Raw genomic sequence first — 25948 nt, forward strand, 5'->3', positions numbered from 1 at the left:
GGAACAGCAGCAGGTGTAGCGTGAGCTGTCCAGTAAAGCCTGGGAGGGATGGGTGACAGCTCTGTCACCTCATGCAAACTTCCGTATGCTCCCTTGTGTGAGCCTGCACCAGCGCACTAATGTAGGTATAGATAGAGTCTGTAGTCTTGCAGTCCAAACTGAAGTCAAAGGGAATCTGCTGGTGCTTAAAAATCGATTCTTCTTGTTTGAAGAACTGTGACTTTGTGGCACATAAGAATTGTCCCCTGCCTACTTACTGCAAGGTATGCTGAGCAGCTTGCCTCTACAGGGGAGCCCCCATCAATGGACAGCCTTACAGCTTTCTTCCATTTGTCACATTCTAGCAACACTTTCTGTTTTCTCCATTACAAGGAATGCATGAAGCAAAATGTTCTCCAGAATTGATATTTCTGGCTGTTTTTCATGGTGCTTTGGTGCATTCTGGATCATCTGTGGCTTCCTTTCATCTCACATTTTTAACTTCTCTGAAAATTAGATGCAAACTGTTTATGTTCAGTATCCAGTAAGTGAAATACTTTTGTAAATGTACAAGCTGAGTCCTGCTTCCCATACGTATGCTGGATATTAGCATACCGCCTATTGTTCCCAGGGATGAACAGGACAGGCCACCTTTGGCTGCACTGATGACTCACAGACAAAGCATGATGTGTCCAGTTACACCCTAATGCCAGGACACTTTCACTACCTAGGTTATAAAACGACACTTGGCTGAGAAGCCAAATGGAACAGAAATGTGTCAGTCTTTTAAAATATTGCTTTACCACCTGTTTGTTACTTTTTCCAAACATACATAAGTAAAAATATCGTTTGGCGGTGAGGTTCAGACAAATTAAACTCTCTGAACACTAAGCCATTTTTGGAACCACCGCAGCATGCCCTGCACCACTTTGTCTCCATTTTACATGCATGCAGAGAAGGTCAAGCAGTGAATTAGCAGACAGCTTTGATGGTGCCAAAGACAACAACCTGCTTCAATATATTATTGAATAATAGACTGTAAATTATGTAAGCACTGAAATGCCAAGCAGCAAACAACATTTCAACTGCTAAATAGAACCACCAAATTCATTAGAAACTGCTAACCCCAATGATGTATTTGAGGTGTCTTTACATTAACTCTTTGCCACCATCTTTCCTTTTCTTTCTACCTCTCTATCAAATGTGTTCAGATTTTTGATCACGTTCCCTCATTATGTGATTGTCCAACAAGCCCTGTCTTCAGCATGCAGAAACTGTGTTTTGATTCATGTTCAGACCAACTCCATAAGCTGACAGATGATTAAGGCAGCTCTGCAGGGGCACCACATTGGTGCAAAAATGTTGAGTATGCAAAGCTCAGGAGTAAAATGCCCCAAAATGGAGCTGGCAACATGGAGGTTTGGTCCTTTTTGTGCTGCTTAGCTCCAGACTTTGCATAAGCAGATGATGGAGAGGTGACAAAGCCAGAGGCTGTGCACACATCAGTGTACTACATTCAGAAACAGAGATCCTGCAGCCTCTGGGAGATGGGAACCTCAGCTGGACAGGGCTTTGAGCATCTGGGGTAGTGAGAGGGACTCAAAGGAGACGGAAACAAAAAAAACCTTGAAGATGTAAAAGGCAGATCTTGTTAGAAATTAAACTATGATTTTTTAATAGAGAAACATCAAAGTAAATAAGATAGAAATTTTAAAAGTTTTATAAACAGTTCTTCCATGCCCTATGCCCTTACCAATTGATCTGTATTTCTAGGTTTGGTTTCTGTCACATTATAAATGGCAGCAAACTCTGCCCAGCCTCTTCTGTCCCCTCTGGAGCTGGACTGGTTGCTTTGCATCTCCTGCTTCTGCCTCTGCATGTGCTGCAGGCCTCCAGCCCTGGGCTGTGCTGCTTCTCTGTTGCTGCTGCCAGACCCTGCATGGTCGTAGCCTCCTCTCCTGAAGATTTTCCCCAGGGAAGACATATCTCTCCTCCATTCAAAGGTCTCTTCAAGTCCTGTCTCCTTACAAGACCATAAAACATAATTGAAGTCTAGACAGATGCTCACCAACCAATGTGCTGTTTAGTCTGTACCAGCTTTTTGCTGATATCTCCCACCAGCAGTGACGTTGCTTGTGGTATCTGGCATGCTTTCATGTAAATGAGCCAGCTTGTGGCATTGGATATTATAGTCCTAGGAAAAATAAGTGTAATCCTATGCAACACAATTTAATGCGGTACCCTTAGGAGGATGTGCAGCTGTACTGTACTGTAATTTCTTATTCCCCGTGGCAGGTTTTGAGCACCTTGGTATTAGGGAGCAAAACTATCTCATTAGTAAGACCTTGATGTATCCACGTCAAAAGAGTCTTCTAGAAACTGAAGCACCCTTAGAAAGGGTATGATTTTAGATGCAAACTTGTTTTTTACAGAGTTTCCCAGAGACTGTGGCCAGATAGTGTTCTACTGATACAGTTGTTAGACACAAAGGCAAGGAGTGCCACATACGCAAAATACCATCATCATTTATTGACAAGATACCTCACAGACCCAATGGACTAAGTAAATTAGGCTAAAACAAAATAAAACAAAAAACACCCCAAAGTAGATATTAATGAACAGAAATCCATAGTCTAACACAGTAGTTGGTCCCTGTTTAGGCTTTGCAAATGGTCCATAGCAGGACCCAGGGGCTATTGCAGATCTCTATAAGGAAATGTAGTAGTTCATATACTGTTTTATACAGACTGCTATCAGTATATTATTTTGCAGAATAACTAAAATTCAGTGAACCATTATCAAAGGGTAAAAAACATAAAGTTAAATACATCAGAAGTCTGAATCAAGGCATTTGTCTCTGAACTTTTTACTTGCAAAGCCCTTTTCTTTCAGGGAATTCTGCTGTTCCTAAAAACATCTCTCCTTTTCATGACGCTATATAGGTTTTAGGACAAACTAGTTCTGCCAAAAAAAAAAAAAATCATACTTTTTACATTTTATATCGTTATCTCACTGAACAGAGAAATTTGTTGAAGCCTCCAAAGCAAAGACAATTAGCAAATCAATTTCTTTACTAGTCTGAAAAAAAAAGAAACCATCAAAAGAGCAGGCCATGTCCTGTGGTACTGTATTTCTGTAAGAGAATGTAGGGCAGGGGGCACATATAATGATGTATTTCATAGCTGGAATTTGCTCTGAAGATTTCTATGCTTGTGATAATTTGTTAGTAATATTCCTTAAGGCAGGGCTGTAGTTGTTCCACATCTTAGTTCAGGTGGTCTTGCTTCCTTCTTCTGCAAGCAAACTTGAAGTGAATGGTCAGAGAAACATCTTTTTTCCCGTGTTTACTCCATGCACCAAGAGACTAGAGGTGGTCTTTCAGCTGTAGGTGCTCAAAAGTAGATTAGCTTAACAAAGAAGGAGGAAAAAAAAAAATACTTTAATGTCCCTTGTCAGTAGAAGCCCCTAACCAAGGAATACTCTCAATCAAGTATCCAAGTTTAAGCAAGAGTTGTCATTTTGATATGCATGAAACAATTCAAATGCATAAAATTAGACATGTACTTGGCAAGCAATGACTTCAGCTCTTAGTAATGAACCACCGTCCTTACATGAATCAGGAGGCAGTAGGGATATATGACTCAAGAGCTAACTAGTAGAAAGTTTCTCCCATTTCTAGAATTATCAGTACTGGCATATTTCAGTGCTATAACTTCTATATTAGACAATGAGTATGTCAGGGAGAAAACATAAGAGATTAACGTAAATAAAGTATTCCATTTTATATAGCAGAAGGTTCTCAGCTATTGTAGAAAGCTAGTTCTCTTTAAGTTAGGATTGGCCATTTTAGGGTCTCATATGCCTGAAACTGGTGACAATGTTCATATCAAGGATCCACCATTCTGTATCCAGGAGTGGTCATAAATGGGCACCTAAAGAACAGGAAGAGCAGGCAAACTTTACATCATACCTTCCCCTAATATTCTCTCTATCTCCAACTTCATACAACTCTAGGGATTTCCTACATCTCATTCCTTATCCATTTAGCAAAACTAAATTGTCTCTTCCAGGTAATCACCCAATCTTTCCTTCAATCAGTGTCCACTTTTGCACCCACAATATGCTTTAAGAAGGAATTACACAGGTCTGTTATCTATTGTGTTAAAAACCAGCTCTCCTGGCTTCGTTTGATGCCCCTTAGTTCTTGGAATAAAAGAGATGGTAAAAAAGTTGATTCCCATCCATCACTTCCATGCCACTCCTTTTTTTGTAGACTTGTACCAAATTCTTCTAAAAGTCAATTCTTTTTTCAAGCCTCTTCACTTTGACCCCTGTGTTGTAGCTAGTTTTTTATCCGGGTCAGAATTGTCCTGTTTCTCCCACAGCTATTTGAATTCCTTAAAACCCTTTGATAAAGGACTTTACCAAAAGACTTTTGGAAATACAAATAGACTATACAACTGGATCCCCTTTTTTTCAAGGATCTGTAAGGCAGGATTTCCCTCGCAGTTCCTCACAGCTCTGGCATTTTTACATGCTCTGTAGCTGCATCCTTTATTACAGTTTCTGCTAATATGCCCAGTGTTGCCATCACGATTACAGGCCTGCAATTCCCCAGATCTCCCTGGGACCTTTTCTTAAGGGTTGACATTACACCCATTCTTTAGATTGGAGGATGTTTTAAGTGGTTAATACACTTATATTTTGCCATTAGTAACTCAACTTCTTGACTCCTGAGTTCTCTTAGCCCTCCTGGGTGACTGCCGTGTGGTTTTTGTAATAGGTTACTGCTCATCTGGAGCTGAGGTTAACCAGTGCAATTGTATTATTTGCACTCACTGCCTCTCTGATTTCTCTCAGCACAGAGCAGTCACTGTCACCATCCTCATAGGGCAGTCAGTAATAGAGATGCTTCCTCAGGGATATCCTTAGTACTAGAGGGTCCATGGATGTGGCCCAGAGTGACCATTTCCCCCTCTGCCTGTTCTAATGAAGTCTCTGGAGCTAGACATCCTCTACAAGTCTCTCCCTATCCTCTTCCTGGGAAGAAGTATTTAAACATGTATGGAAGGAAAGCTGAATGCTGGACATTCCTCTACATCAGGCCTGCCCCTGTGCCAAAGGTTCCCTTTGAAGGTGGCATCTGGCTTCAGAATTACACTGAGCTGAGAAGCCAAGTACTGTTGGGACTGTGGGATCTATTGTGTCAAGCTTTTTGCAGAATGGAGTGGATTCAGGGTTTTGTATCTGATAAATGTTTGAATTTTTTTTAAATGAATCTGGCGCTCTAATCTCATCATGAGATCTGAAGACTAAGTGGGAGCAAGCAGTGTTTACTCCTCTGCCTTGTCCTGCTGCCAGAAATGTGCCACATTGCCCTCCAACAGATCAGTTGGAGACAAAGAAGAAGAAAAGGGATGAAACAGCTATTTACAGACGCAAGGCTTAACTTTGGTGCTGTCACCTTCATACACGGCAGAAATGTCACCTTCTCTTACACACATTGGAGAATGCTCCCTACGACAGCTGTGGTCTGTCAGCGATGAAAGCCAGAGTTTGTAGTAGGATGTGAAAGTGTGAATATTGGCCGTGATGAGCCTTGGGAACTTTTTCCTGCTGGAGCTGGCGTGCTTTCTGCCCAGAAGCTGGATGACTTTCTGGTGCTCTGTCAGCTGATGCTAGCTTTAGATTTGGCCAGGTACCCTGTCTGAAGGGTACATTTGGGCTGGATTTCTGTTTCCCCCAAAACTGTGACTTTATAGACCTTTATAGTGGCTCATGTGTCTTGATAGTTATTAATAATTTTTCTTTAGGCATAGGCATGCCTCCTGTTACGCTGGTTCAGCAGGGTTGCATAACAACCGTGTAGAGGCTAAAGATTTTAATTTCTTAAAGAGTTTTTTCCCCCTGAGAGGCTTTTTTAGTCATTTTCTTCCTCATTCAAAATTCAATCCTCTTCCCACAGTTCAGCGTCACTGCTAACATTTGGTAAAATCACTCCTATAATGAATTTGAATTGAGATATATTAGGGTGACCAGTGGCTTAATGGCTCAACTGTAACTACTCCTTGAATCAGCTCCTGGGTAATAAGCAACGTAAGAATAGCTCCTCATCTTGTGTGCTGCACTACCTGAAGTTCCTGCAGGCAATCATTATTACGTGCTACTTCCATACACTGTTTGGCTAGATAATGCCTTGCAATTAGGCCTTAAGAGCAAGCAAGGGAAAGCTCTCCATAAAAGCTGATTATATTAGAGCCCAGCAGCACATCCACACCACCATTCTCCAAGATTTGTTGCCTTTTTGATGCCTCACTGTTGCTGCTCTGATCCAGAGGCAAGCTATTTATCCAGACTGCTGCAGGCCAAATCTTCAGCAGTGGTGCTCTGGCATAGCTGCACTGAAGTCAAGGGAAATATCTCCTGGCTCCTTCTCACTTATATCCCTTCATATTCCATAATGTTAGTTGTATCCTATTGGTATTTTTCTGTTTCTTTTACTGTCACATTCATCTTCAACGGGTACAAATAGCACATCAACATTAACTTAGTGGATCCATTGCTGGAGTCACGTCTGCTTTATGGTTTTTGCATAGATGATGAAATGTTTCCAGGGACCATGGGAGATAACACAAAAACAGAAAACCTTGAGAGTCTGGTGAACGTCAATACAGTTGGGTAATAAATCTTCCCTAACACTTATAGTTTCACTGCTATACATGGAAGGAATGGACAGCTCAAATTGGTCTGAACAGTAGCCCCACATCCTGAGTGCATGGAAACTGCTTTGCTCATGCAGAGCAGTAAACAAGTGTATCTGGTTCTTGAGGACAGGATTGCAAGCCCAGGTTTAGCAGATTATGCTGGGGTGGGCAACCTTTAACAACTGGGGAAGAAAGGAGATTTTCAGCCTTACTGCATTCTGTAAGAGGGCATCCATTTGTGGCCAGGAGCCTCCTTTTCAATTCCCAAAGTTGCTGTGGTTTGGAAAGGTACAAAGCAATTTTCTTTTGCTTTGCTTTCAAATGAGCAACAGTAATCTCCCTGAGGCTGGGAATGTGGCGCTCTCTCTTCAAGGGCACACCACACAGTATTTTGCAAGCAGGGCAAGGTCACTTTACCCACATGCCAGGCAAATCAGGAGTTATATGAGCAGGATTGGTTAGCATTGAGCGTGAACTAATGAGTCCTAACGAGGTTTCTGCTCAGCTTGGAGCACATGCAGAACAGGCTTGTAAAAGACCATGTAGATACTTCTTAAGAGACACAGTACAAAATATCACCTGTGAGCTCTTTGGTCTAGCAGCACTTTGGACTTCACCTGCGCTAGCAATAACTAGCCAAGGTGTGGCCTTCATCACTTGGTTTGGCAGGGTTTAATAGTTTGTGCTTTGTCTTTGCTGTCCATCTTAAAAACAGTAGACAAAGTTGATCATGAAGGGTAAAATAGTCTTACAGCCTTCCACAGGCAGTTTGGGTTATTATGCCTAAATTGTTGTCAGCTTATTCCAAAAGGTACCTATTTTTTCACAACAGACAAATGTAACACAATAGGATGTGTAATTTGTTGATAAATTATATCATGCTAAACCATGTCATGTGAGTCAAAAATATAAGGAAAATTCTAGTAGCAGTAAGAAAAATGAAATATATTGGTGGAGTATGGCTTTTCTTTCTGCTTTGACTTTACTGTGTTCAGTAGATTTAAACCTTTTTTGGATATCTTAGGTTTTTCTCCTCTAACCCATCAGTGAACCCTATTCCAGCATTGTCACAAGGGTGGTAGAAGCCAGAAAAGCCTTTATGAGTGGAAGACGTAATCTGTCAGGGTGTGCAAGTGGACAGGCTAACAGAAATCTGTTAGCATTTTTTTCCTCTACACAGGTCAGGTTCTTCTGGTACACTGACCAGGTTTCAATGTCAGTAGCTATACATCTGTTGGTACTTTAACTGTGGCTTGTAAAATTTGTTTGAAACCTTTGAATAACAAGTAAGTTCCATGTAAATATCAGGTGTGATAGAGTTTTAGAGACAAGGGGAAGTTGAGGTGTTGACTGGGATGTGAGGGGAAATGTCAGTGTATCTCTGTCCTTCCCCAGGCTTACCCTGATGGATGCCAGTGAGTTCCTCAGGGCACAGGCAGAAGCACTGCTTCTTCATTGCCAGGTCACAGCTGGATGTGCAGAGAATCACAGTGCAGATGACAAATGTGGCTCTGGGTGGGACAGGGGAGGTCTGGGTTTGCAGTGTGGAGCCCTGAAGAACAGCTTCCTGGCTTGAGCACATCCCTGTGGGGTCACACTTGTATTGTGCAGACCTGCGCCTCCCAGGGACATGCCTCTGGGGATCTCTGCTCTGCACCCTGGCGGATCAGTCCACCACCAGGCTGTGGATGTGCCAATAGTTTCCCTGATGCTTAACCAGCGGCATCTGTAAAATGATGCTAGAGGTCTTTGTGCTACAGAAGGGAGGAAAAAATATGTGTTAGAATTGCAAGGCACTTTGATAACATGGTAATGAGGATATAAAGTACCTGAGAGAGATGGAAAACCCTCCTTTTCATCATCTGCAGAATCTCATTAGTCTACCTGCCATTGCTTTCTTTGCCTTAAGAGCAATGGCAGGACCTTACTTTTCTCCTCCTTTTGGAGAGAGCTGTGACTGACTTGCTCCCTGTGTGCAGAGAGCACTTGCAGGCAGATCAAGAATCGAAGGCTCCTATCTGTCACCTTCCATGCAATAACCAGTTTCCTGGCAGAAAAAGTATCAAAAGAAAACTCTTCCAAGGAGGAATATATCACTGGACAGTCCTTTAGCACCAATCCAGCTTGCTGAAGCAACTAGAAGCTGCTCCTTTTTTATTTTGCCAAGACTCCAGTTGCATAAAGACTTAGACATGCTCAGCTTTGCTTTCAATGCTCATTTGCTTACATTAAGTATATGTGTAATTTTTCGTTATTTTGTATGCTGAGGTGCAGATTCTGGATTTTTTTAGTCATGTTTGGCAGAACCTTGTTCCATAAATAATCTTCTTAACTTAAGGGGATTTGTTTGTGGCAAATAGTCCTGTTCAGCAGCAGCTGAGGAGTCCCAGTGGGAAAAGCAGGGAAGAGTGAAAGGGGAAAATGTCTGTCTAAGATCAGGTCAATATTTAGGTTTTAATGTAGTTCTATATCAGTCACTGAATGCAGTAAAATAATTTTTTTAATTTGGTGTAAAAGCTTCAGCAAGAATAGGAAAAACCTTGGATGTCCTTCTAGGGATACTTTAAAACAAAGGTGCAATATTCTTTTTCAATGTATAGTGTTAAAAAAGGACTCAGTGACTCTTTGGTTCCTAATTATTACCTCAGGCATCTTATTTAGCCTACCTGTCATGAAGGTAAGAAGTATACAACACACTGTAACTCTTGCAAAGTAATTGGGTCAGTTTTTTAGACATCTTCTATCAATATTAATAACCTGCACTAATTGCACATTGCACTGCTTTCATTTTTTTCTCCTTTTTCTTCAACCTGCTACAGGGATTAGATAGCCATTTGCATCTTCTTTAGAGGCCTTAACAAATGTTAATTTGTCATTCTTACAGTTTTTAAAAATTATTTATTAAGTGTCAGAATGAAACTAATTTCCTAGAAGGATATTTAGTGTCTTTCATGTATCAATCAGGGCTAAGCTCTTCCTTTTCTCATGCAGAGATGGTTTCTCCTAAGCTGTATGAGGTCAAGAAAAGAGAAGATACAGTTTTACGCATTGCAGAGTACCCTGAAAATAAAGACATAAAAGTAGGAAGTTAAGTGACCTATGGTATGCACCTCTTTAATGTATTACAATGCCTGAAATGCTCATCCAATCTGAATTAATTTCAGCAAACTTAGTTGTTCTGGCCAATCAACAGGTTGTTAGCACCTTCTATGGGCAGTTTGTAAGTACTAGAGGAGTTAAGCAAGTCTTCCTTTTACAGATATCTCTGTACTTCAATTTTTGACATTCCTCATGTATGCTCTGCCAAGCTGCTCTCTTTCTTTAATAGGAGATACTAATTACGTGACATGTTGTGGAGGCATCATTAGAGTAAAGTTTCTTTAATTCATTTTATTTCATAATAAATTGTACTTGAAAGTATTAATGAACTCTTGAATTTCAATGAATACAAAGTTTAGGTTTGCTGCTAAACTGCATAGCTTCCTGGATGGCAGGCTCGTGAACTTGGAAATGGTAGACAAGAAGCATTGACAGCCTATTTTTTCATGCTGATGAACATTTCTCCTTTATTTATGGATTAAAGACTAATAGCTGAGTAGTATATTGTAACCATGCTCAAAAGCAACTGGCAGTGAAAGTTTGAGGAATAGCGTGAATAGTCAGACTCTATTTTAAACATCCTAGGGAGATTTTTTTCTGAGCCATCAGTAAAATGACAGAAGAATTCAGGTGGAAAAGGGACCTCAGGAGGTCTCTGGTCCCACCTCCTGCTCAAAGTGAGATCACCTCTGAGGTCAGATTGGGCTGCCTGGGGGTTTATTCAGTCTGGTCTTTTAAACCTCCATGGAGGGAGACAGCACCACCTCTCTAGCAACCTGTGCTACTGCTTGACTGTCCTCAAGGTGAAAAGTTGTCTCCTTGTAGCCAGCCTGAATGTCTCTTGTTACCACTCATGCCTGTTGTCGCTTGTTCCTCCACCCTCCACCTCTGCAATGAGCCTGGGTCCACATCTTGATACCTTCCTTATAGGCTCTGGGGGCTGCTCTTATGTCCCCACAGGCCATCCCTTCCCCAGGCTGAACAAGCCCTGGTCTCACAGCTTCACTTCACAGGGCAAGAGCTCCTGCCCTGACCATCTTGGTGGCCTTCCCTGAACTCCCCCCAGTTAAATGATGTCTTTATTTTACTGACAGTCACAGACTGGATGTAATACTGTCGATGTGGTCTAATAAGTGCTGAGTAAAGGGGTGTAATCGCTTCTCAATCTACTGGCAGAGCTTTTCCCGGCCAGGCAGTACCCAGCCTGTATCGCTCCAAGGGGTTTGTCCTCCCCAGGTCTGGGGCTTTGCATTTGTCCCTGTTAGATTTCATGAGGTTCTCCTCATGCTAATGTGAACAATGGATGGTTATTGTTGTCCATAGGCAGGTCTACCTGACGCTACAGTTAGGCAAGGTTTCTCTTGCTTCACATCTCTGGCCTTCAGATATGTTTTGCTGGCTGGGAAAGGCATCAGGGAAGAATATATGGTGCAAAGCACTGTTCTAGGCAGGCTTCAGTGTCTCTCATGCATTATTTTGGTCTAGTCAAACCCTCTCATGGACATTGCAAAGAAAAAGTACTTCTATAACTATGCTTCTACAGACATGTGACAGAAACCTAGCAGATGGGTTTCATCTTTTATTATCAACTGGGGATGAACAGACCCGAACCTGGGGAGAGGTACTAGATGGGGTGGCAAAGACTATCCTCTTGACTTCAGTGTTGTCTCCTGTATATGTTTCCCATGGCCCCAAAATGCATGAGGTGCTTATATCCTCAGATTGCCTCTGTAAAATCATATAGAGGAAGAGTTGGGTGGGACCTTGACAGCCATCAAAGACACAAAAATGTTGGGGCAGAGTGAAATAAAGTCAGTCATAATTCCCCTGCTCCCCTAGATTGTACACAAGCACATGTTTACTGCTGAGAAGTGTCAGCAAAAGCTTTAGAAGTGTCCGAGGCCCTTCCATGCCCAGCAGTGTCTTTCCCTAGTTAAACAGATAGGCAGGGCAATTTACATCAGATGCTAATCAGGTTTGAATGGGCGGGTGGGAAGCAAGAGAGACAGTGCAGTCAGCTATTGTTGCATTAAACACAATGCCATGCGGCATGCTGCTCTGTGGCCTGCAGAAGTGCTATTTAATAAGGGAACTAATCACAGCCAAGTTTTGAAGTCACAGAAAACCTGCGTGAGCATAATTCCATACAGTTTCTAATACTTTCCTTATACCAGTGTTTTCTCGAGTGAATGCACTCCCTCTAGTGGATAGTTTACTATCTCTGTTCCACTCTTTTTTTAGTTAAGGTTGCATGCAAGCAGCTGGCTAAAAGAACTGAGAGAGCAATAAGCTACTGCTTTTATTAGGCTACTTTAATGTTTTATGTTCTCAACACTGAGGGCACAGATGAAGTCTGGCCATTCAAATGTATTTAAAAATAATCCCCATTCATTGAAAAAAGCTGAAGCTAAAAACCAAAATCTGTTCAGAAAGACTATTTCTGGAAAGAAGCCTAAAACATTATCTTTTTATCTGGTAAATGGTCTATTGGCCTCAGTGATCTGCTGTTTTAAAACCCAAGCTGGTCATTCACAAAAGGTAAATCAATCATGTGTCAAACACTTTCTTATTAACCTCAGGTATCTGTGACGTCTCACAATGCAAACTTTTCTGGGTAGAATACACTTTCTGAGATCATGGCATGGTAGCCAGGCTGATAGATGCTATTGCTGCCTGTAAAGAACCTATGTGCTGGGAATCATCAAAAGAGTGAGAAATCTCCACTCTTTGAAGAATAAACTTCTTTTGGACGTCATCTGACATGGTTCATATGTCATCTGTTCATACAGGTGATTTATTTGCCTAGGTATTTTTATAGAATACTTATGGTTAAGCAAAGCCAGTGTTACAGTGATATTCAATAATTAGCACTATTCTGAGGCTGGGAAACGTCAACAGAAAGTATTTACTTAATTAGCTGTCATGTTGTGTTTCAAAAGAGAGAAACACAAGCAGAAACTGCTGCAAACTTTCTTGCCTGTAGGCTGATACACTCCAACACCTGGTAAGCTTCCTGCCTTATATAAAAGAGCTGTTCTCACATCTCCCTTTAGATGCTGAGCTGACCGTGTCTGCACTGTGGTAGAAGGACTTGGAGTCATTTCAGTATATTCGGAGCACGTTTAGTGAGGGCAAGAGGGAGAGAGCTGAGTGATTTCATTTTCCTTCCCACTGTATCCCCCTCAATCCAGGTGAGAGTGTGGCCCAGGACAGGTACCGTTGTTTGGTCAGAGGGTGGGATCTGAAAAACCGCTCAGTTCCTCCGGCTCAGTGCTTGCAGAATTAGACCAATGCTAATTTTAGAGGCCAATGGTAACTTTAGAGGCCAGTCCTATCAATGAGACTCCTTTACTACTGTCTTAAAAAAGATCCCTTCGTGACCATATAACCTTAAATTGTCTATCCCAGAAGCTGTCTAATTACATAATCTGTATTATCATCTTTGAGTTTCTGTCATAATTCACTTAATTGCATTTCTGTTGCTACAGTGCTTCAATTTGGGGAAGTTTCTGTTTCCTTACTAAGGAAAAGAGTTTACACTCTCAAGACCAATTTGCCAGCTGGATCATAGTTCTTCTGCAAAGGGATGCAAAGATAAGGCTCTTCTAAATATCTGAAAGCACCATCAGCTCTGCATTTATTCTTTCAACAGTACGTATCTCAGTGACAGTACATCATAGCCAGCCACCTCCATGAGACGGCTCCTTGCTCCTAGCACATGATGCTCTGAAGGTGGCAGAATGCAAAGCTGGGGCAGGTCTACGGAGGCATGAGTTTGTCCCCTGCATTGTTTTGAACCAGCTACTGAGGAAAAAGTGGGAAACCCTGTGATGGCACAAAGACGTGAGGCACATTTATGACTAGCTTTAAGTAGCTCTCACAGATCCCCTGCAACAGGTCCTTTGGGTTTTCAGGCATGGTGGTAGCTTCAACCTGGTGCTCAAGAAGGGTGCAACCTCCCAGAAAGAGACCAGGAGGTTTCTTGGTGTTTTTTTTTTCCCCTCCTTGACACAGATTTTCTTCCTGAGAGGAGACAGTTGTGCTCCTGAACTGGTGACGCAGAGGTTAAGAGAGGATCATCAGCTGATTAATCCATCCAGGGGACTGTAGTGATGTGGTTGTGTGTCATTTGGCAGTCATGAACAGCGATCAGGAGAGAGGTTCCCAGTTCACAGAATTAATAGACACCAGAGTCTATTCTTCAAGACCTTAGATCATATATATAAAACAACTTGGAAATCCTTTTGAATCTCCATCTATCTTCATAGTTTTAGTGTGGTCCTGAGTAAGTGTTTGCCCTAATATGAATGAAATGTCAGTTTTGTTTTACGTAATACTCTGATCTTATTGAATTTAATGATATTTCCCTAAAAGTTTTAACTCTATAGTATTTCAAGGGAATCTTGGGGCTTTTGTTTTTTCTATTATTTAATAATTGGCATCTCGCTCTTAACAGTTGTAAATGAAAGAGGAGGATGTACTGTGTACATGCACAGGAGGATGCACAGGTGTACTGTGCTGATAAAATGTCCTCACCAAACAAAAACAGGAAGGAGCCAACCTCCCTCCAATTTTTCTTCATTATGCTCATGGCTAGCTGCTAGGTCTGACCTGAGATTTTAAAACATCTATGTTTTACTAGTTGTGTTAAGAACTTGCTATAGTTTTGAAAGTCACTAATAATTGGAAAGATCTCTTGTAGTCTAAGAGATATTTTTTAATCTCCTGACCTTTGCGTATAGAAGAATTGTTACTATCATCTGAAACAAATTTTGTAGTTTGATAAATGAAACCCAGAGTTAATCAAATTGCAGTGTCTTCATATTTGTGCAAATTATTTTGACATTCAGAAAATGCTACTTCTTTTTAAACTATGTCACAAATATTACTATCCATTTCATCAGTATAACATGACAATTTATATTGATGTATTTCAGGATTAAGAGATATGATTTACATTCATTTGTAACCAAATGTTCTTGTGCCATATATATTCCTCAGGCTTTACTTCTTCCTTTTGAGGTGGTTTGGGTTTTTTTCAGCCTACTTTCTGTTTACAGCTGTAGAAACTAGAGACTTGCTATTGAAAAGACAAAAACAGAAAAGCCTCAAACGACTTGTCGTCTTAGTATTTGTTTAAATCCTGCAGCATCTAGTTAGTCCAACTTGCACTGGCCTAAAGCAATGTTTTACTGTATGGGAATTTCTTTGACCACAGGACTTATCTCTGCATTTTCGTCCCACTGAGTACAAAGGAAAGTAAAGTTGGAAGTCATTTCATAAAATCTTTTAGGTCTAAGATCTTTTAAAGTAAAGAAAAAAAAATATATATGTGAAAAAAGTCAGTAATATATTAGAAAACCTTTTTTCTGGCAGTCATTGTCATTCTCATTAAATTTAATCAACAACTTAGCAAAACGAACACTGTTTTACATATACAACTAAATGAATACTTTTACAATTCATTACAAGCCTACCATTGTTAGAAAGCAATTGTAATGATTTTTTTTAACCTTTTTAATGTAAATATCACTGTTCTCATCTTAAGTAGGTTTAAGTGAGTGGGGAAAAATAACAAATATTTGGTGAGATTTGGTAAAATTAGGGTAACTCTTAGGGTAATTTAAAGAATCAGTTGAATTAGTTTTGAAAATTATAATTAGCTCCTTGCAGAAAGGATGCCTATTTTAAAGGTGAGAATGGTAGAATCTTTCAGCCATCACACTTCAGAGAAAAGATGCTGTCTTGTGTCTCATTACATTTGTTTATGCTTTTTGATTATGGCAGAAGAAAAAAAATACAATTAAAAAAAAACCAACCCCAACCTAACATCTGCTTTTAACAAGATTAAAATCCCTCTGAACAATGTGAAAGATTGAACGTGAGTCAAGTTCAGCAGAATTACTCATGACAATCCAGCTCCAGTACTTAAAATGCACGACTTAAAAGATCTGTGTGTCTGAAACAGTTATTTACAGTGTAAAAGAAAAGAAAAAGAAAGAAACAAACAAAACAAAAAAAAAACCCACCAAATGAAAAACTCAAAACCAAAAAAACCCCCACCTTTGTAACTCAGAATTCTCATTTCAGGTGTCTTGTAGACAAACCCTGGTTCCAGACGGTAGCCTGGTGCAGCATGACTGAGTGCCAGGAAAGACTTAGCAAGGTCCCTTCCCCAGGGATTAATATTTGTAACAAGAAAGATATTTTAACTCAGTCAAAAAATAAACAAAACAAATAAGGATTCAAAGATGAGATTCAACATCCAGGCCTTATGATGGTATTCTTGAAGCTGTTTTCCACCTGTTGTGTCACAAATATCCATTCTGTAGATTTCTGGCTTTTTTTCCAGATGATAAAATCAGCTTACCTGTCCCCAGGAACTACTGGGATTGTGGCATTTTCTCCTGTTTGGGTTCCTATAAAGATGCCAAGGAAAAGAGATGAAGCAGCAAGAGCATGAAGGATAATCACAGCTGAAAATCAAGGTGTATTATTTAGCTCTGGCTTTAGGACTGTATAGCTTTTAACCTATCAAATAAATAATACACCCTATAAAATATAAAAATAACACATTTATTTTGGCTAGGAGCAACACAAAAGCAGGGACTTTTAAATCTATGAAGGGGAGCATAAATAGTGCCTCTCCTTCAGGGGCAAAAGCACGTGGGCTGTAGGAAGTAAAAATGCTTTGTTGTCCCTTGGTTTTACCAAACAAGACATGCAAAATAGAGTAGCTGAGAAAGAAGGACTCTTTCCCAGTACAGATACCCAGTGCATCAAAAGCACCCTGTTTAGTTCAGCTGGGGCCCATGATTTCAACACCACTTAAAATATAAAATACTTTTGTCATGCAAAATCATCATTGCTTCTTTCCAACCCTGCTCTAAGGTCATAAAGGATCTGGGGCCATGAACCAAAACTTGCTGAGAAGTCATTCCCCAAGAGCCACGTGGTTCCTCCCAGATTTTAGGGCGGATCTTCCATCCAGACAGTTGGGGTGGGAGGTCTCTGTGTTCCTCCCTTTGAGAGGAAGGAGACAGGCACAGATGTGAAGGCAGAGATGACTCCAGTCCTCACCTGTTTCCTGGTTTTCCTGGCAGGCTGCTTGGGATGCCAGCACCATGCCTGCCGCTGCGTGGGCAGGGTCTACATTTGTCAGGAGAGCAAGGTAGCCCAGGTTCCCCGGGACATCCCCATCAACACCACCGAACTGTAAGTAGGGAGAGGGAATGGTTGCAAGCAGCAGCCTTGTTGCCGGCTTTCAAAACAAAGTACTGCTTGGCAAGCCAAGGGTCGGGTTTGTAGGGAGTCGCTCAGGAGACTTTAAGCCAGCTGTTTGGAAAGCACAGCCCTTCCTCCAACACTCGCTTAATTACATCTTCAAGCTCCTCTCCATTACTCTGATCGTGCTCATTTTAAGATCTGTGTTAAGAAACTATATGGTATGTTGTAATGCAAAGTGCAGACTAAATTTTAAACAATCTTCTTTGGTGCTGTGACAGTAATTTGAAGCATAAAGCCTAAGCTTTCTTTACAGCTTGCTTTAGCGTTGTCGAAACATGTAGTGCAACTTGCCTGCCCCAAACAACTTGATGATAAGCTTTAGTGTTTGTACTGCGGGAGCTTTCCAAAGGTTTGTGCTTGTTTACCAAGAAGCAACTTAATGTTTTCTTTTTGAAATCACAAAGGCATTATAGAAAGGACTCTGACAAACATTCAGAAAGCAATCCTCCTCTATCAGAGGAGCAGCACGACTGCAGTTGGAGTGAGTGAACCACATAAAATACTGTACTGCTTTACTCAAGGAACAGTTTTATCTATCTTAAAGCTTCTCTTTGTTTTCCATAAAGTAATGTGAGCAATACTGTATGACAGCTGTTTTCTGTGTTAGTAGCACAGGCAAGCAAGAGAGCTTACGCAATGGTGAGTATGTAACTATGCAAATGACTGTTTTAATTTTAATATTTTCTTTAAGGAAGTTATATCATCCTTCCCTACACCTACAGCATCTGACATGGTTAGGACCTACAGCAAAAATTAAAGGAGTAGTTCTGGATAAACCCTTTGATTATTAGATGGAGTGGCAAGTTTGGAGGAAGGATACAAGGAAGAATGATATGTCACTAGTTGGAAAAATATACCCCTATGCCAATTTTACACACCACAATATACCTGTGGTTTCTATTCCACAGTTTTCCTAGGGCAAAAGTTATGTTTCATTCAGAAGGAGAAGATGTTATGTTCACTGAATAGGTAGACCACGGTGAAAACTTGAGAAAAATGCCTGAATTAACCACAGAAGGTCAGTAAAAGTTTAAATCATTCTCTCAACTAGAGGGAAATATAAGACACCTGTGACTTATGTCATCTAAATCCTAAATGAACCATGCTCCAGGCATACACCGGTAATTTTGTTTAATTTTGCTTTGATTCTTTCTTTAGATTACACAGTTACGGTCTGCCTTCTAGGGATTAAGCAAAAGCAGTTCATAATTATTTCTGCAAAGAAGTCAAGTTTTATATCACCAAAAAGCACCTGTTAGTAAAATGGGATTTGTTTGCAGCAGATCCTTGTTAACTTCTCAAGGGTTTGTTGAGGATCCCAATTTGTGGGTTCATCAGCATGAATGTGTATTCTCTGAATCAGGTTTACTACAATGTTCGTGTCACCAAAAACAGTGAGTGAAACCTTTCTTCTGGCAGCATCATAAAATACTGGAGTTAGAATGTCTCGACTCTCTTCTCTCTTACACCAGCTTTTAGTTCTGTGGGAGAGAATTCTGGTTCCATTAAATCAGTACAGACCTGGAATAGATTTCAGCATGGCTTGGGAATTTGTCCAAGAAAACCCGGTAGAGTTGCTTTGAATAAAGCCAGATACAATAGCTGAAGAGCTATTAAGTGACACATAAACCTTAGATTTTTCCTTCAAGGTCAAAGGCGGATTCTAGAAAGGTGCCTTCCTACGCATCTGTCTGCTGAGTGCCCAGTGGGGTGGTTCGGGTGACTAAAATAGACTTTGCTGCTCCAGCTGTTGTTGCCAATGCACTGTTGATAACAGAAAAAGCTTGCTTTATATTCCTTCAGAAAGCTTCTATGAGTCAAAAGAGTTTTGAAAACAGTGTAGCCACTTAAGTGTAGATGGCCATGGCGTCTAAGGACCCTGTATAGGACACAAGCATAGACTTCTTGCTAAGCACATCTCCAGCAAGGTGCCTTTTTCACTTAAGAGCTCATTCAGGGAGTGCTGGATGAAGTCTATTTTCATTTGATATAAAGGAGGAGGTTCTCTTCAGTACATTTGGAGCTTTTCACCTTCTTCTTCGTGGTCTTGATAGCTTTCCTAAGCTTTCCTAGTGTCCTTTCCTAGTGCCTTTTAGTTGTTGAATAACATGCTGGTGAAAGCTTTGGAGAGAGAGAACAGGAGCCTGATAAGCCTCAAGCACTTCTCCTGTTGCTGTGTGTTTCTATTACACTACAGCTGTTTCTTAAGCTGGGACACTGGTGTGTGGCAGCCAGCTCTGTTACTTGGTAAGAAAACTCAGGCAGGATAACAGTAAAAATATTGTCCTCTGCACATTGCCATGGCTGATTTTTTTAAATTATTATTTTTTAATTTTTTGAGAGATGGCCACTGTCACATGCTGAAGTGGTGGGTTTCTTTGTAGTTGGTTTCCAACAGTGTGAGCTTATGCTCCACAGTGAACATGAGCTCTGCAGCATGGTATGAGAGCTGGTGTTTTTCTCCTGGTTGGATTAGCATCCGCTTTAGCAAGGGTGTTGCAGAGGGGAAGGCTGGCAGTATCTTACAATGAGGGATTTCGGTTTGTACTGGCCATGTGGAGACAGCAGGGATCAGAAGCCACAGGTTTTCATTACTCTTCTCACTGCTGCATCTACTTTTTCACTTACAGGACAAAATCTCATGAGAAGACAGTTACAGCTTGGTTTGTGTGTTGCTCCTTTGCAAGCACTCTGCAGCTGGCGTGCTCCAGCTGTCTGCAGGGGAAGCTGTGGTTATTAGCTGTTTTGCTTTATAACCTTTGCCTGGAAGAGGAGTTGGATAGAAGTATTCTTGGCATTTTTTATACATACCAAAATACCTGTAAGAAATGTAAATGGCTATGCCTTACAACTCTGGAGGTAATTAATGAGAAATCAGTGGCTGAAAGTTCAGGTGGGAAACAGGTGTATTTGCATCAAAGTATTAACTATTAACTTCCCCGCAGAGTGAAAGAGGGGGAGCAACTCAGTAGTCACCTAAGGCAGTTTACTCCTTGCAGATTTAAAACAGTTTTAAAATCCAGTGTCAAGCTTTGTAATCCAGCCTTAGCATTCACTAAGATTTCATATATTCATTAGAGATCTTGCTTTGAGAAAGTAATGCAAACAAAAATAACTTGTTCTCAGAATAGAAGGGATCCTTTTTAACATTTAGCAAACTATTTTAAGCAGAAACATGTGAGTATCAATTAGAATACAACTAGGAAAGCCAGGAAAAGCTTATTCATTCTCTTAGATCACTCTTCCTTGCTTTTGGATTTCTCATCTTAACAGTGCTTGAAAACACTCTTGCAGCATCCCAGGGAAATAGAGAGCTCTACCTCAGCAGCTCGGTGCAACCATTTGGGCAGTAGACTACACCTCTGATTTAACAAAATAAAGCAATAGTACAAGTAAGCTTAAGAAGGGAGGTGAAAACGGCTCCTTGGTCCAATTCTACTTGCAGTCCTGCAGTTATGTGAAAGAAGTCGATATCAGCATTTTAGCTGCATCCTGTAACTAATGCTGTGATAAAAATGTATCAGGAAATCAAATTTGTTGTATTTGTTATAAAAAGAAACTGCCTCCAACTCAGTTTCTTTTCTAATTTTTTCCTGCTCCTAAACTTTGCTCCCCTGATGATTAGCCATCCTTAGCTGGCATACAAGTGAAGCAGCCCACAGCAGCATGTAGGTTCTCACCAGTTGGTACCTTCTGCCTGACTGTTTCTACACTGTGGAGATGACATAAGAAACATCTCTTGAGAATGAAAGCTCCTCAGTGAAAGCTTGCAAACTTGGATGTGTGACTCAGCTAATTAAAAGGAATTGTTTAACATGTTAGCATGCCAGAGGCTTCAGCAGGAGATTGGTGCCAGTTTTAGAAAGGAGCAACTGAGACAACTGAAATAATTTACAACAGAGGGGGTCCATCATTTGGCACCCATCTGTCAAAGTGTTATCTAAGAGAGAGGGAAACTGCAGGTAAAATAATTAAGGTCTAGGCTTGATCACATGGTGTTTTATATTTTAAAGTCCATTCTCTGGCTTCACTAACCAGTTTAGCCATTGTCAGAGCGGTTTAGAGGTAAGTTATGTAGAGTGTTTTCTCTCAAACATCTGCAAACAGTAGGGGTTTTTACTTGCTCTCTGCATAGCTGTTTTTGTACAATTGCTCAAGGATATTTATTTTAGACTATCAAGTCAAGGCTGAGTAGATGTCTGACCACTAAAACAGTGGCTGCCTTGAAATAGCAAGTTCTGTGTCATGTACTGAGTCAGATGATGTTCCCTGTGACAGAAGCTGCAAATTATGTGAACAGTAGCTGCCACACTGTTATTGACAGCTGCAATTAGGAATTTTTTATGCTTTCACACTTAAAGTTTAAACTACATTGAAACCTGCAAACAACTATACTTCTTGCTCTGGTGTTTATACTGGGGGACTGACCTTAATCTAAGAAAGGCAGGGTGTGGAGAGAATAAAATAAGCTAATAAAATGAGGACCCATGAAGATTTCAAGTCCCCGTGTTATGGTGGCTAATCATATAGTTAATCAATAAACCCACATATTAATAGAAGAGGATGAGAATATTTGCACATCCAAGCATACTGAAAGTATATTACCTGCTATTTAAAGCTTTTTCTTTTTTTCTTTCCCCTTTTTTTTATATTTAAACCAGCTTTGCTTCCATTAGGGTAGAAAGAAGTCTCCAGGTAGTGCTACATTGCTCTCTTCCCAAATTCATGATCAGTTCATACTTTGAAGCAGAAAGCACCTACAGAGGTTGCTGTACAACCACTGGCTCTATATGGTGGAGGGGACCAATGCTTATAGTGGACACTATATTTGACATTTTCATTGGGAAGATAAAAAGAAATAGGCAGACCATAAAAAAGAAAAAAGAAAAATAAGAAAGTGACACTAAAGAAGGATAATAAACCCTGCAGGGTAGATCCTCAGCTACTATAAATTGCCAAGTACATATCTATATAAAAACATCCAGTTTCCAAAGCTTCAGGAGCTTTTCAACGTGAGGAGGTATGCTGCACACAATAGGAGTTGCTTTGCAGTGCAGTACTCCCTGCTGGTTTACTTGTGATATTATGGTGATAAATACATAACGCTTGGCTTCCACCTGACTTAGAAGACTACAGCTTGGTGCATACATGAGAGACATATGATCCAGTCTAAAAATGTATAGATGTGTGCATATATATCTAATGTATCTTTGAAATGCATGTGCATTCACTTAAAATTTAATGGCAAGTGTACAACTTGTGAAATCACTAAGCTTTTTCCAGGAAGACACAGTGAAAGGCAACCCTGGATTCTGTTTGCCTGTGGCATTGCAAGGGTACCAAGGTCTATGCCAGCTGATGCCCTTCACTGGGGTCAGCTACCGAGAGATTCTCCCAACGTGTAAGTTCTGGCGCGTCCAGCAGCCTCTGTCTCTCAGACACACACACAAAAAAGAGGGCCCATGACACGTCTCCACACATCTGATATCAGGCAAAATGGGTTCCTGGGGATAGCCAGCTCCACATCCCAAAATAAAGCCTCTCTGTTAGACATTTTAGGTATATTCTGCTTCACTTCCTACAGAGAATCAAAGCTTGCCTATTGAATGAGATTATCATCTATGTTTTTTCTAAAGTGTTTCAGAGATTAAACTAGTCATTTGTAGGTGTTACATTTTCTTGTCTCAGATATGGTGTCTTCATTTTGGGTGTCTCCCTATTCAAATCTTGTTTCATATAATTATAACCTAGGAGAGTTTGACAGTAATGTTATTCATGAGATGCGAGGTGGTAAATACCAAGGTTTAGCATAGAGGCACAGCAAGAGAGAAAAGTCCTGGTAAGATCAGAAAGAAGTAGTTTTAAACTAAAATGTGATTAAAAATGGAGAAATTGGTAAGCCTAGGGACATTACAGAGTAGGATGGAGGTCTATCTTTTATTTCTCCAACAAGAACATGAATCACAAAACAGATTTGAGGAATCATGAATGCACTGGTGTCATGCAGCAGTTAATTTCCTTTGCTCTGAATGGTATGCGACCCTAAACTCTTCAACAGTAAGGATGATTTCCTAGCTTCATTTACTCCCCTTACTACAGCTTCTCACAACCCATCAGTTTTCACTGTACAGAATTAAAGTGCTCTATTATAGACTTTGTTGCATTCTCTTTTCTAATATTAAAATGTATTAGCTTCATCTCTCATCCCACCCAGGGAGGCCAAGATTCTTTGGCCCAGGGAATCCTATTGATACACAGATGTGACTATTGCTAGCTGGGAGAGCAGAGCATAGCCAGAACTCTAGGAGAAAGTTCTGAAGAGTGCTTTTACAAGTTTGAAAGACATTAAAGTGCTTTTGCATTTCTGTTGCAGTTGTTTAGCTTTGCTGAGTTGCCCTCCCATCCTTTACACAGGGATCTTAGGGTATTTATATATGAGGGATATGCAGAAAGGTATGTGTATATGTGTGCCCCTTATGCTCTGACTCAGCAGGGTACAAGCTGCTATACTTTAAGAGGCACAAAGCCAGGACAATTCATCTGTTATCCCTAGTTCTGCATTGGTCCATGCAATATACTTTCATCTCACTCAGGTTTATAAATGACAGCTTGGGAATTTGAGTCAATAATTTTCTGCATCTGGCCCTTAGCAAAGTCATATCAGGATTGCAGTCCTGAAGAATAAAGCTTATTTTCTCCCTCAAACCCAGGCTATGTTTTTTAAATAAAGAAATCTTAAAAATAAATTTAAAAAAAGGCTTCTCAGATCATTGCTCTTCCCAGCAGCATTTCTGAGATGTAATGGAGAAGAGATCTCCAGTGGAAGATGTCTTTAAAAGCTCCAAATTGAATTCTTCTAGAAGAATTCACTATCACACACCAAATGTGTTGCCTGATAAGCCAGCAGGAGAGTGTCTTCTGTGCAGCTCAAGGGTTTCCTTCACAGGTGCCGGGGGTGTTTCACTGGGCTGGTGTGTCACTGAAAATACTGGGTATGTGCTTAACACGGGTGAAGAAAAGAGGGTGGATAAGGAATACCACAAGAACAGAGAGAACAGTTGCATAGAAGAGAGATGCCAAGCAAATACAGATCCCAAAGGGGGATAGCTGCTCTAAGCGCCAGCAGTACGTATGCAGGAGGGAGTCCTGCAAAGCCAAACTGAATTATCTAGCATAGCAAAGAAAAATAAACAAACCTGTTAGACGCCAAGCTGAGGAGCAAAAGTAATCCATGCAAAGTTCAACATGCTTCACTCTCTTCTAACTTGACTGCTTTTTAGTTAGTTCTGCTTAACTTTCCTAAGTCTCCTTGTACAGGCAAGCAAAAAGATAATTGGGTTAGGTTCACAGTTTATTTAAATTGTCATAGCTTCATTAACTTCAGTGGAAAGAACTAAGTTCATTTTCACTGTCTGGCGGTGGGGACGCCACGGGTTGTTCATTTTGGCATCAGCTGACTGGTAATTAATATGTGTGTGTGTTTAGTAAACAAGATATTTTGGGCATAAAAGACAGGTATTATTTTTCATAGCAGTCTATTAGTTTTACACAGCAAGGGGCAAGCACTTTGGCAGAAAAAGTCACTTTTCTTTGTTTAAGATCTTGACCTTTTCAGACAAAACCTGTAAATTATTTCACACTCTTTGCCTGTAGTTTGATTTGACTGCTCTTATTAGCAGTGAAATTTAAGTCATTAAAATGAAGCTTATTTCAAATTATAGGTCTGAGTCAAGCCTGGATTTCATATAAGAGTATAGAGAATTATTTCTTCTAATTGTCTTGCATACACTGTCATAAGGAGTCTGATTTCTGGCTTTACTCAGGTACAGCTTCCTTCATTTTGGGAGTCTAGGGTCAGGAAAGCTTGTGATTTTTTTGCTTTTGCTTCATGTTTTCCCCCAGACACCCTTAGGTGTTCCAGGACCTCAGCCTGGAAGGTATGGATGCTTCTTATCTCCTATTACCTTATCAAGCCACTCAGATATATTTGTTCCTGGGTAGCTAGAGAATTTGCAGACTGTTATTGTATGCAGAGGGAGGTATGTTTCTGGGTGAAATGAAAACAGTCTTCAGCCCAACTCAGTATGAAACAGTCTTTGCTTTTCATAAGTATATTGAGCTTTCTGAGCCTTTTTGCCTGGATTAGCTAAATAATGCTATATCCTTGAATGTAACATATTCAGAACTTACTATAGACAAGACAACCTTGACTTGAAATATGTACCTACTGGGTGAGCCACGGGCTGAAGCTTTCACCTCTGTCCACTCCTTATCTACACAAGAATGCTGTTATTAGTCAGCATTTTAGCATATTTGCCTGAAAATCCTCTTTTGTGAACGCCTATGGAGCATTGCTCTTGTAATGGTCCTACTGACATAAAGCTTCCCCACAGCACACATGAGGATGCACTTTCTGATATGAATCCTTGTCCAAATACAGTCAGTTCTCTGGAATTAATTTTTAAGTATTTATTTGTAAGAAATCTATGAATCTTCCGTGGTTTTCCAAAACCGCTATGTGCATAAATATTCAGTGGGAAAAACTTCCAAGTTTTCAGTGTTTGATTAATCTTTTCTTTGAGAGCGGAGTGAGGAGGGGATATACTTTCAAACAATGGTCAGCAGGTTTTGGGTTTTTTTTATTTGAAATAGTAGTGTGCAATGAAGAACTGGATTGACTGTGTGAGAGTGGAAGAGAAAGTGATGCTTGTTTTCTCAGGAGAGTTTCCGGTGTCCTGTGTTTATGTTCTGAACATAAAAAAGCAGGATCCAGTGGCATGCTCATAAAGCAACCTCCCCTCACCCTTACTCTGAAGAACTGAAGGGAATAGCGTGCATGCACACACCTGCGCATATGCTTGGTGTGTCTGTGTGTTTAA

The 25948-nt window shown here is 40.5% G+C and overlaps 1 protein-coding gene across 1 annotated transcript in view; it reads left to right on the forward strand.

Moving 5' to 3' along the window:
* Nucleotides 1-16785: 16785 nt before the first annotated feature.
* Nucleotides 16786-25948, forward strand: part of FSHR (follicle stimulating hormone receptor) — an 84301-nt gene continuing 75138 nt past the window's right edge. Inside the window, exon 1 of the mRNA XM_075088643.1 lies at nucleotides 16786-16997. Within this exon, the coding sequence (XP_074944744.1) occupies nucleotides 16846-16997 (152 nt within the window). The 5' untranslated portion in view covers nucleotides 16786-16845. The remainder of the gene's footprint in view (nucleotides 16998-25948) is intronic.

The sequence above is a fragment of the Phalacrocorax aristotelis genome, chromosome 3 (assembly GCF_949628215.1).
Source record: "Phalacrocorax aristotelis chromosome 3, bGulAri2.1, whole genome shotgun sequence".
Lineage (NCBI taxonomy): Eukaryota > Metazoa > Chordata > Aves > Suliformes > Phalacrocoracidae > Phalacrocorax > Phalacrocorax aristotelis.